General features: G+C 34.0%; 1 protein-coding gene across 1 annotated transcript in view; it reads right to left on the bottom strand.

Moving 5' to 3' along the window:
• The window catches only part of wnt3a (wingless-type MMTV integration site family, member 3A), a 34,888-nt gene extending 22,265 nt beyond the window's left edge, over positions 1-12,623 (bottom strand). Inside the window, exon 1 of the mRNA XM_041244659.1 lies at positions 12,417-12,623. Within this exon, the coding sequence (XP_041100593.1) occupies positions 12,417-12,487 (71 nt within the window). The 5' untranslated portion in view covers positions 12,488-12,623. The remainder of the gene's footprint in view (positions 1-12,416) is intronic.
• Between the last annotated feature and the right edge of the window lie 947 nt (positions 12,624-13,570).

Genomic DNA, 13,570 nt, shown 5'->3' with positions numbered 1-13,570 from the left:
TACAACATGGAATCAAAATTGATTTAATTAGAAGTTTTTGCCACTGATCAACACAAAAAAAGTCCATAATGTCAAAGTGAAAAATAAAACCTACAAGTTGTTCTAAATTAATTCTAAATATAAAAATAATTGATTGCATAAGTATTCACCCCCTTTGCTATGACACACCTAAATAAGCTCTGGTGCAACCAAATGTCTTTATAATCCACATAATTAGTTGAATGGAGTCCACGTGTGTGCAATTAAGGTGTTTCACATGATATCAGGTTAAATACACCTGTCTCTGGGAGGACCCACAGTTGGTTAGTACATTTCCTAACAAAAACTACATCATGAAGATGAAGGAACATTCAAAGCGAAGGTTCTTCAAAAGCCCAATAAGGGGTAGGACATAAAAACATTTCCAAGGCATTAAATATCCCTCGGAGCACAGTAAAGTCCATTATAAGAAATGGAGAGAATATGGCACAACTGTGAATCTGTCTAGAACAGGCTGTCCTCAAAAACTGAGTATCCGGGCGAGAAGGGCACTAGTCAGGGAGGCCACCAAGAGGCCTATGGTAACTCTAAAGGAGTTACAGTCTTCCACGGCTGAGCTGGAAGACACTGTGCATATGGCAACAGTAGCCTGGATGCTTCACAAAACTGGCCTTTATGGGAGAGTGGCAAAAAGAAAGCCATTGTTGAAAAAAACTCACATCAGATCTCGGCTAGAAGGTATGTGGGAGACTCTGAGACCAAGTGGAAGAAGAGTCTATGGTCTGATGAGACCAAAATAGAGCTTTTTGGCCTCAACGCTAAGCTCTATGTTTGGTGCAAGCAACACCGCACATCGTCCTGAGAACACCATCCCTACCGAGAAGCATGGTGGTGGCAGCATCATGTTATGGGGATGCTTCTCTGCGTGAGGGCCTGCAAAGCTTGTGAAGATAGAGCGCAAAATGGATGCAGCAATGTACAGAGAAATCCTGGATGAAAACCTGTTGAAGTCTGCAAGAGACCTGGGACTTGGGAGAAGATTCATCTTCCAGCAGGACAATGACCCCAAACATACAGCCAAAGCCACACTGGAGTGTCTTAAAAACAAAATGGTCAGTGTCCCGGAGTGGCCATTGGAATATGTGGAAAGAGTTGAAAATTGCTGTTCACCAAAGGTCCCCATCCAACTTGACAGAGCTTGAGCAATTTTGCAAAGAAGAATGGGCAAAAATTGCAGTGTCCAGATGTGCAAAGCTGGTAGAGACTTATCCAAATAGACTTATGGCTGTAATTGCTACCAAAGGTGCCTCTACCAAATATTGACTAAAGGAGGTGAATACTTATGCAATCAATTATTTTCTGTTTTGTATTTGTAATTAATTTAGAACAATTTGTAGATTTTATTTTTCACTTTGACATGATGGGGTTTTTTTTGTGTTGATCAGTGGCAAAAACTCCTAATTAAATCCATTTTGTTTCCATGTTGTAACACAATAAAATGTGGAAAAGTCCAAGGGGGTGAATACTTTTGAGAGCCACTGTATGTTTAAGTATTGAGCAGAGGCTGTTGGTTGTTCTGAGCAAAGTATATTAAACAGCAACAAATTCAGTTAGTCCATTTCTCTATTGTCAAACCTGCCGTCTACAGCATCATCACTTCTGCCACACTCATTTAGAACAGGGCATAGAGATGGCAGCAAGAATGCCACAGAGACTAGAACACAATCCTATAGGCAGCAATAAACTACATAAAACACACAGCACTGTTATTTTTTTGCATTTTTTTTTTTTTTGCTAATGACACACATACATAACAAAGTAGAGCATGAGTGCAGTGTTGCCTGTGCCGCATAGACTCAAACCAACAGCTTGGCTAAATTGCATTAGAAAACATGATGATGCCTGGAGTATTTAAAGATAATCCAGGGGATCTTTATTGTTGATGCCCACAAGTTGCTTGTTTCAAGCCACTTTGTTGCCAAAAAGCGGTGTTAATCTGCAAATTTTTGTCTACCCAGTTAAGCAAACAGCTATAGCTATATGCTTATCCATGGTTGTGCATTGTTGGGTATGATGACCTGGGTTATTGGTTGGTCACTGAATACCAGGTGAAGTTCTTCAATGCAATGTAACTACACAATCCAAGTAAGTCTTGTGTTGTGTCTTTCATGCTAGGATCTAAAACACTTTACAAGGCCTAAGTTAAAAAAAAAACACCCCCTCAAAGAGAAAGGTCAACATAGAATTTAAAGACTTTAAGAAGAATAAGTGAAGTCAATTGTAAGGAACTGAGTGGATAATACATACATGGATGCCACCTTAAATAGTATGGAATGTTTTTAATTTTTTTAATTTTTTATTTTATGATGCTAAATATTTAACTTAAATGAATAATCTAATAGGTATTCAATAATGAATAAAGCTATGCACAGTATATCATTCTTGGAAATATTCTTACCATAACCACATGCTTTGTGTTTCATATACTTATCATATCACAACCATATTGATTTTTACTCTCAATTTGGATAAACATTAGAAAATACCTACAATCATTAGACACTTCAGCTAGGTCTGCTTGAGCTTCGTCACAATGCATCACATTTTCTAGATAATTTCAATACAGTAGAGCAGGGGGTATGCAGGACAACTCAAAAATGCAAAAATAAAAATGAAAGTTAAAGAAAATAATGATCTTGAATTAATTTCTTTAACTGTATTATATATTATCGGTAAATCACTCTGCATGCATATTTCATTTTCGTTTAGTAGCTCAAAGGTTACAGTCTTACTATAGTTTGAAAATTATCATCCACCTGTACGCTTGCTTGATTTCTAATTAGACAGTTTCCACTCTGATATTAGGGTAGGTGCAGGCGTCTGGCGATTCTGCCCATGGAGAGTTCTGCCCAGAATGCTCTGTGCTGCTCGTGAACTTTTCAGTTTTCAACTCGTCTTATAATTGAATACTAATCAGTGAAGTGCAATCTTTCTGCATTTTTTAGAAGCTTAAATGCTCTGGTAAACATAAATAATAATCAAAATACTCATACTTTGGAAACTTATACAGGGTCCGGTTGAATCATTTTTACGTTGGCTTCAGTAATAAAACTTTATAATTGATAGTTATTAAAGTTTTATCTGAAGGTTAATGTTTTTGATGTTGTAAATGGCACACATAGTTATGCTGAGATGGTAACGTGATAAACATTTACAGTTCTAATTATTTATAATATCTTTGCCAAATAGAAAGCGAGTATGTATGTTTCTGAAGAGATTCCCAAATGCTGTCTTTTTATTATATAATATTTTATTACATCCCAAAGACTTGTAATTAAAAGTTTTGAGAATTACTGTTTGGTATTCTGTCCTAAACTAGCAGTCCCAAACTGTTGTGACATAAATGATATAATAAATAAATAAACGTGGGGGAAAATCAGTTTGTTAATCAATTTGTTAATCAGATTATTTTGCCTTTTATTACAACTGCGTTACCATTCAGCAGAGAAACAACTGTAAAGAGGTTCTTGAGCTGAGACCTGCAGGCAGAAGGTTTACAGTTTTTAAAAAAGGCTGACAACCACTGCAATAGAGTACACCCATGAATGGTGGGTAGCACTAAAAGCTGAAAGCTACTAATCACAATTCCTACAAATATAAAAATACAATCAGGCTGCTGCTGATGTATAATTTATACCCAATGCAAGATCTACTCTGATTCAAAAATCGAAACCTTGAGTTAATAGCTTGTTATGACCACAGCTAACAGTCCAAGAGGGAGCAGTTCTTTGTTTTATACTGATACACAAACATAGAAAAACAAACACACCACCTGTATAATCAGCAGCCTAAAACAATAGATGCAGGGAATGCAATTGTGCAAATATTTTGCAAATAAATATTGCTGGTTGTAAGACACTAGCAGTTCTAAAAAATAACTGCAACAAATTAAATCATGATCTGTTGTTTTCCATAAATTATCTTAGGCTCCACTGAACTACTTCTACTTATAATTTAACACATTACAAAACACTGTGAAGTTTGCAATACTGTGTGCTGTTGTTTTGCTTGAAAAAAAAAAAAAAAAAACCTTGTTTAGAGATGTGTTCCATTTCACAAAGCCCTCTTCTTTTAAAGATTTAAATGACGGTGGTATTTAAACCACCACTGTTTAGATCAGTTGTACTGAGCCCAATGTCTTTCATGTTTGGATGGTTTTACTCATACAGCACGGCTTCATAAAGGAGAAAACCACAAGCATTTGAATGATGAGATTAACTCGATGCCATTTTAAAATTCACAGTAAATACATCACTACATTTTGTCCCATGGCCTCGTCTAGTGGCTGGTGCCATCTTTTAAAACTGACCAAATGATGAATGACCATTAATGATTAACGAATGAACACTATCAGGCAGGACAGGTGGTCACTCCACCCACCCCCTAACAAGACCAGCTGTGAGGTAGGGGAGGCAGAAGGCCATTTTACGTAAAGAAAAACAGGAATGATAATTAAGGGTGCATTTATATCAAAATCTAGATGACAGAGTTGATTAAGAGCCACAAAGAGATTTGATCTCTCTGTAGAAGCTAAAAGTACACTGGTCAAAACATGATAGTAACAAACACACAAGGGTCTGTAAACACCAGAAGAAAAAAAATCTTGGTTCTGAATCCTTCCTTCCTACTGACAGACACCCCTGACAGAAGATCAGCTCTGTTATCTTTCTTTTAAAGTTTCTGACGGCTGTTTACATCCTTGAAACCAACACACCTGGTAGCCCTAGGGGCTAGAAGTATTCCAGCATGCATATCTAATTGTAAAGGTTAAATCCTAGCCTTTTTTCTCCTCATTCCAACAACTCTTTTATATATGTATGTATGTATGTACTGTATATGCAGTATCAATGTCTTTGACAGAACAAGTAGGAAAAAAAACACCACAGGACATAATCTTTTAGTTTACATTATAACTACTTTTGATTTATTGTCAGTTCATGTATGTGGATACCCTGAAGATCAAGAAGCAGCTAGCAGGTTGCAGTGAACATGTTAAACACTACAGCTCTGCTGTAACACTGAGTAAAATCTGTGCCCAAGGCAGAGTGCTGTGCCCTAGGCAGAGTTGTCATACTGGATTTCATGCTTTGCACAATTGTTATACAGAGGTTAACCTATTAATATAACCTCCCTAGCCCCAGTTTTAATGCATCCCAAATTCCAAAGACATTCTAAACCCATTGTTACTACAGGTGGAAAGGTGATGGGCATTTCAAACATTTAGCTTTATATACAAGACAACAGATAGCAGCTCCCACATTTGAGTCCTGCCAGCTACACATCAGTACAATATATTGTAGGATGCAGATAGTGTTCTCTAGTTGGTATAATTCTGTATTCAAATTATGAAGCTTACTGTATAAAAGCACTTCATGACGGTGGTCCACTATGAAAGGCGCTATATAAAAATAAAGATATTCTTCTTCTTCTTCTTCTTCTTCTTCTTCTTCTTCTTCTTCTTATTATTATTATTATTTAAAAAGCTTTAATGCAAACTAGCTCTAAAATTAGCCAAGTGATTGTTACACTTGTTTTAGAATCATCCCCAAATCAGAGATGAAAATCTCTGAATTTCAAGCAAATAGCTGTATACACTGCATGTAATTAGATGTTTTTCAGTTATGTTGTTCTATTCACGTGTTATCCCTATATTTGAAGCAATATTTTATTTTGTTTTGGTTTAATGCAAGATTTAATATCAAAACCCAACTCATTCCTTTGAAATTTTGTTTAGTAATTGCAATATCTAGGGCACACTTTAATTATACCGTGTAACAATTTTTTGTTTTGTGTTTGTTCCTGGTTAGTAAGTGTTATTTCCTAATTGCTTATGCCTCAAAAGTATAGAAAATGGCTATTATTCCCCACAAACTTTGCTTTTGTGACCAGGACAGTGATATTTAAAAATATCACTATTTCCAATGGGAGAACGGGCAAATGTGTATCTTTTCGTTCACATAAAGACACATATTTGCTCTTTCTCCCATTGGAAATAGTGATATTATGAAATATCACTGTCCTGGTCACAAAAGCAAAGTTTGTGGGGAATAATAGCCATTTTCTATACTTTTGAGCCATAAGCAATTAGGAAATAATGCTTATTACCCAGGAACAAAAATTGTGTTACACAGTGATCAAGTCATTATTATGCTGCTTTAAATTACAATAGGTTGCTAAGGGATTTCTACTGTATATTTCCAACTCCCACCACTTTAATTACACTTCTAAATCTTTCTTTACTGACTTTTTTAGGCTATTTAATGCAGAAGTCAACACTAGACTTATAGACTTACCTGCACTTGAAACACAAATTTGTTGCAGTTGTGCAATCTGTTTACCATTATATTATTGCTGCATCATTTAGTGTTGTGTAACTAACCCCCTATAATACCTTGAGGGAGTACATGCCTTGGTCCAATTAATTATTTCAAAGCATAACACTTACAAATATATTGAATTGAATTAATGTATATATATATATATATATATATATATATATATATATATATATATATTTATATATATATAGGTGTCCTCCACAGGATGAAGCACAAGAAGGTTAACTGACTTGTTCAAGGGTCACACAGTTTGGCAGAGGTAGGATTTGAGACTAAACTGGTTACTGGAAGACCAATGCCGGGGTCTGAACTACACTGGTAACTTGATGTGACGGAGGAGTTAACCATTAATATTTATTGCAATTATTATTATTGATAATAATAACAATAACAATAATAATAATAATAATAATAATAATAATAATAATAATGAGTTGTGTGTGCTATTGTCATGATACAAAACTTATTATTGTGGATCCTCTCTATAAAAGTATATGGTCCTCCTGGGGTACATTTTCTTGGATATTTATTTATATACACAACATATAAAAAATGATGTTTATTGTGTTCAATATTAAAGCAATATGGAAGGTATGATATGATTAATTAGATTAACACAGTCGGCTGTATAAATGTATACGTAGGGCAATAATGGTTGGTGTGGACAAGATTCTGCAAAAAGAAGCGTTGTTATGTCTGAAATATTATGTGCAACTTTAGTTTTGCCTACAGAAAATCATATAACTATAGGTTCAGAATGATTACATAAAGACCCCCACCAAAGAAAAAGAAAGAAAGAAAGAAAGAAAGAAAGAAGAAAGAAAGAAAGAAAGAAAGGAAAATAATTAAATAAACCCATAATTTGAGAATATTTTTAGCTGCCAAATTAGCGCTGTGTGATTTTTTGCAGCTTTGGCAAATAATTAATGATCACATTCTACTGGTTCACTAGCACAGTTTTGCTGTGACAGGCACTTCTTTTTGTTGTACAAACATTTTGACAGTGATCTGGGCCATTATCTATCATGAAAGGGGATACGATTATAACTAACTTGGCTGCAGATATTATTACTTAAAGAAATCTCACTTTACACTGCATTGTTCGATATCATTTGTTGCCTGCAGCAGGCTAACATGAGGCACTAGGGTTCTGAAAATTCAAATTAGCACAAAAAATAAATTAAATATCAATACATTAATCTAGCATGAAGCATTCTCAAAGGCAAGATTAAATAAATATATATCTTGGGACAGGTGCAATACAATGGAAACCATGAAAAAATGTCTTGGAGGTCAAGATGAAACTGTTCTGTGTTTCTGATACCAAGACAATAATAATTGTTCGTATGAACTCTGCTGTAACACAGTAGGAAACATCCTTCAATTAACCTTATTATAGACAACCTCTTAGCCACCTTGCTCCTACATGCAGATAAGCGGTACATTTTCCAACAACAAAATACATTCATTGAACCATACCTTTCACTCACCCGAGTGACTAACCAAAATGTGCATGTTCATAAAAATATATTTTTAGCTAATTTTACACCATGGATTTTTGTCAGCTCCACTGAATGCGTTTGTGAGTTGAATATCTGTTGTGTCTATTTAAAATAAAAAGAAAAAAGTGCTTGTTTGTGAACTCTGGTGATAGCAACAGTATAAAACATGTGTAATTAAAACGAATCACAAAGATTGTCCAACTAAAACAACCACTTCAATTTGTACAAAGATCATCCGTCTGAAACAACCTAAAGCTCACCAATTGGTTAATGTCACCTGAACATGAAAGCAATTAAAAACTGTTTTTAAGGTATATGTTAACCAAACCTGTTTCTAAAGGAGTGGTTGTGGCTGCATTCAAATTGTGTAAAGAAACGCTTCCAGTGTGTACAAGCGACTGTGGATAGAGCTACTGGCTTAAACGTAATTGAAATGCAGCACTCAGTTCTTTTCAAGCGGTGATAGGTAGTGTGTTTGACTGTCTGAGTTATTTAAATAAATATAACTTGACAGCCATTAAAAAGAATAACTTAAAGTTAGAAAACATGCCAGGACCGTCAGTGGAAATTTTAGAAACGACTTTAGTTAAACCCCCTGCTTGCTGAAAACTCACGTGCTGTTGTGGCTCCTTGTTGCTGTTTTTTTTTTTCCTAATTAATTATTTATTTATTTATTATGTCACAAAACAGAATATCAATTATTATCAAAAATTGATTTGAAACTAGACATAGTATAATTTGAACACATTAAGATGAATTAAGCTGTGGAGAATTTAATTCGATACTGTTATGTTAAAAACCTTATATAAAAACGTATATTATATATATATCAGATATAGATATAATATTATATATATATATATATATATATATTATATATTAAAGAAAATTAAGGTACAGTAAAACTCATTTCTAATTCCAGGATGAAGTTAAATAGATGAGCTTAGAATTTAAACTATTGTGGTAAATTTGTTCTAACACTGTTTAAACAAGACAAAACGTTATTTCTTTATCAAATAAAGAATGAAACAACTTTTTAATATAATTATACGACTATCCTGACTGCGATGATGATACGACTAATATTAATAGATTCGTAATCATAAAAATGGGCAAAACTGGTTATTATGTACTTTAAATGTGCTGTACTGGTTAACCTGATTCGACGATCGCTATCTGGGGACATCTGGCTAAAACTGAATATCGGCATATGAGAAATGTTATTATCTTAGCTCAGTGCTTTAATTATGATAATGAGAGAAATGATTTAATTCCTAGATAAGGCATGCGGGAGGAATTTCTAATGATGAGGTGAGGTGGAGCTGCCTCCTTTTTATTGTCCTTAACCAGGTACTGCCTGAGCCTTAATACAAACGTTTTACCTTTCCTACAGCTCAGCTGAGAACAGAATCGAATTTCTCCATTCTTTTTTTCGTTTTTTTTAACTTAAATTCATACAAAAATACCTTATCTGCTATTTCAATTTGTATTTTCGTTTTTATAATAAACAAAATAAACTCGTATATTGTGATCATGTATGTTAGATGTAAATAAATGTATTATGGTATTGTATGCAACGTTCGCAATTATCATCTTTTTTAATTAATAGTATTATTTGATTTCTTTCTGTTACTCCATTAACCAAATAAATAATTAAATAAGGTACTTTATTATTAAGGTATATTAATAATAATATTAACTTATTATATAATATAATATTATAATATATAAATAATATAATAATAATAATAATAATAATAATAATATAATAATATTTTGTACAATATAATAAAAACATTAGCTATTCAGTTTCCATGCGCCCCCCCTCCCTCTCCCTCTCTCTTTCTCTCTCGGTTAAATTTTTTTTTTTAAGTTTCAGAATTTGTATTTATAAAAACAAATAACACAAATCTGTAAACACAGACAACATATGCATTAATTTATTTAAAATAGAAAGTGATGGGCGTTGTGTGTCATGCCACAAATCCAAGTTTAACTGCATAATGTTTACCAAAAGTGAAGTTTACATGTAAACGACTAATAAAACACAAAAGTAGAATTAGTATTAACTTGATCTCTCCAGACTGCGATCTAATAATAATATGTAGTCATAATTATATAACATTCACGTGGATTTCTAGGAGGCGCTCAAGATAACATTTTCCAGTGAGGGATGCTGTCTTCACAATAATCTAAACTTAGCAATTATATCTGTATATACATGCCTTTTCAAGCTCAATTTACTTAATGTGCGCTTGTGGTGGGCGTCATAATTATATATCTATCTCTTAAAGGTATACTGCTTCTCAGGGTCGCAGCCACGAATACTAGGGCCCGGGACAAATCCTTTGAAAAGGGCCCCCATCTTATTCAGCGAGCGCGCATTGACAGGATTTGCCCTGTAAACACACTTCTTGTTTTTTTTTTCCCCCATTTAAGAAAACCATAGTTGAATGTCCCATTATATACTGCTATGGCCAAAAGTTTTGCATAATTAGAATTTTAGGATTGAGACATAATTAAAGCGATATTTAAAAAAAAGATATTGTGTTTAACTTTTATTAGACTTTATGAAGCAAAATGTGTTAAAAATATAAAGTGATGCAACACCTTTGGCATTAGATATAGGCCTAATAGCCTGCGTAAAATAGGCTGATGTCAGTGAAATATTCTGCATTGTTTATTCATTTTAGCAGGTATATTCACCGTGAGTTTGTACGTGAGTTTCAGAAAACAACCCGATAACTGGATAAAGTTTTTGCTAAGAATACGATGCTGCCTTTACGGTTCGCTGGGTTAAAGTTTATTTATTGATTTATTTATTTAAGGCCCTACTAGGTGACGGTGACAGTCTCTTCTTCCTATGGCCACACCGTTTGAGTAACACAAATAACTTGTAACGTTTTGAAGATGGACTGTCCAGTCCATATTGTTCAGTCTTGCCTTATTTTCCCCGCGGTGAGTGACTGTCAAATTCCAACGAAGCTAAAGCTGAGTCTTTGTCCAGGCTGTTAGACCTGCTGTTAAATTCTCCTTGTGAAACATTTTTGGCTTGATTTAGAAAAAAACTTAAGAAGCTGCTTGTTTCTCAGTTCTCTCTCTCTCTCTCTCTCTCTCTCTCTCTCTCTCTCTCTCTCTATTTATGGTGATACATTTTAGAAAAGCAAGCTAAACTCCAATAATACCTGACCTTGTGTGCGTGCACTGCATACGTGATGACCCGTACGTGATGTCTGTCGCGCGCACACTGCAAACCTGTTCTAGGCATTATTATTATTATTATTATTATTATTATTATTATTATTATTATTATTATTATCACCGTTCAACCAAAACGAAAAAAAAAGAAAAAGGTTTTGAAGTTTAGGGTATGATTTTAAAATAGACAAAATTATAAATTAGTTAACAAATATTGCCAGAACAAAGGACAAATATTTTGACAATATTACTGTAGGCTAAATAAGAGCTTAAAACTATAAAGCCCTATTTAATCGAATATGTTAACATAACATTATTCAACAGGTTTCATTCGACTTTATGAAGCAAACTGAGTGAATGATATTTGTGATCCAAAACCTGTAGAAGCTGTCATACGTTGTTTGCAACAAGCAGGAAACAAAATTCTACTATGAGAACATACTTTGACACCGGGCAATCATTTTGGCAATGATAACATCTGTGAGATGTATTTATTTATTGTAAATAAATAAAATGTTATACAATAAAATAAGTAGCTACTCAAACTGCAGCGATCAACCTAAGAAAATATTTTCAAAAGAAAGGGAAATCTGTTTGAAGCCTTTTAGGATCAAATCGTCTCTTTTATCTGATCCGATTTTAGACCCTTTTCGCCCTTGATATAATCCGTTCCAAGCTCTGACCAACCACACAAACTTTAAAGTTCTGGTTGAAACGTGTCTTTTGAAACAAGCCTAACATTGTAAACTGTTTTCTGAGAGCGCGTTTCTTATCTGCAAAATCCTACGTTATTATATCCACAATCACAGTAGTCTTTTTTCTTCAAAGCACGCATCGCTAATTGGTTTCGGACAAACTCTTTCTCGCCTTTGCATAACCATTACAAATTGTTCAGTCTTGTCTTCCTAGTTTCTTATGCACCTTTAAGTTTTTTTTTTCATCTCCACTCATTCTGTTTTCCTTCTTCAAACCTTCCACCTGTAGCTGAGAAATCATCTTGAAGTGCTCATGTCAGCTTGTATGTTTATCTATTTAATTCAATGAGTGTTTTTTCAATGGGATCAAAGCGCAGTTCCGCTTTAAGATGGTATCTGATACCTGTCTACAGTAAGATGGACAGTATGTCATCACCTGTCTACAGTAGTTCCGGGTTCGTATATATTATATATATATATATATATATATATATATATATATATATATATATATAATTTAAAGTGCACGAATTTTATGTAAATTTATTGGTGTACTTGTTAAAAAAAAAAAAACAAGTTACGGGTGCTATAGATTTTCATGTTTATTGCGTATCTTAAAAAAACAAACAAAAAAAAAAGCTTACCACCAAATCGGATAACTTGCCATGACTTGCGTCAGCCCACAAAGTAACAAGAAACATCCAAAGTAGATCATCCTCAAAAAAAGTTTTTGATCTTTTTTTTTTTTTTTTTTTTTTTTTTTTACACACACACGCCAAAAAAAAGTGTGCAATAAAAAAGACCAAGTTTTTTCTTGCGTCTGAAACAGGTTGAGAGGGACGACTCTACAACCAGCCAAGACAGTACACAGGAGTCAAATATTAAAAGTTGTAAGCGGCTCACTTTGGGGACCCAATCAGCACGTATTGCCAACGGGGGAATTCTGATGATGCTCTCTCTCTCTCTCTCTCTCTCTCTCTCTCTCTCTCTCTCTCTCTCTCTCTCTCTCTCTCTCTCTCTCTCTCTCTCTCTCTCTGTCAGTCAGGCTAAGGGGGAAAAAACTCTGGAATGAGCTAATTGCAAGATAGTGTTTTAGTAGTCATTAGGGCCTGTTGGCCTCTACAAGCCTTGTGTGATATATATATAATGTAGTTTACAGGGAGAAGGGAGGTTTAGGGGGGTTTAAATAGACACAGGAACCCCTGTGGATTAGGTAGCTATAACAACCTGTCCGGATTTCACTCCCTGGTTTGAAGCTGCTAAAATGCAAAAATATAAACGTGTGAAACCCTTTTCTTTTCTGACCCTTTCTTTGATTTAATTTATTATTTTATAATTTCGCCTTTTATGCATTCTATGATATTTATCTTTGCAAGTGTGTGTGTGTGTGTGTGTGTGTGTGTGTGTGTGTGTGTGTGTGTTATAAATAACTTAATTCCAAAATGTATTATTTTCCCACAAGAAAGCAAAGAAAAAGGCAACTAATTAGTCTTACTCAATTTGTTGCTTCATTTTATATGATTTGGATATGCATTGCCTTCAGTTCAACATAGCTTTGAATACTGGTATACCTTTCGTAGAACATTTATGTGTTATACCGCAACATATTCCAAACTAAAATATGTAATATATATATATATATATATATATATATATATATATATATATATATATATATATATATATATATGCATGCATGCATGCATATACAGAAAACGACACAGTTTACAGACATTAATAAAGACTGTTAATTTTTGACAATTCGATGTAAATAAGTAAATTAAACAGCTAGCATATA

Source organism: Polyodon spathula, chromosome 3 (genome assembly GCF_017654505.1).
Source record: "Polyodon spathula isolate WHYD16114869_AA chromosome 3, ASM1765450v1, whole genome shotgun sequence".
Classification (NCBI taxonomy): domain Eukaryota; kingdom Metazoa; phylum Chordata; class Actinopteri; order Acipenseriformes; family Polyodontidae; genus Polyodon; species Polyodon spathula.
The sequence above is the reverse complement of the archived record's forward strand: the minus strand, read 5'-3'. Positions and strand labels throughout refer to the sequence as shown.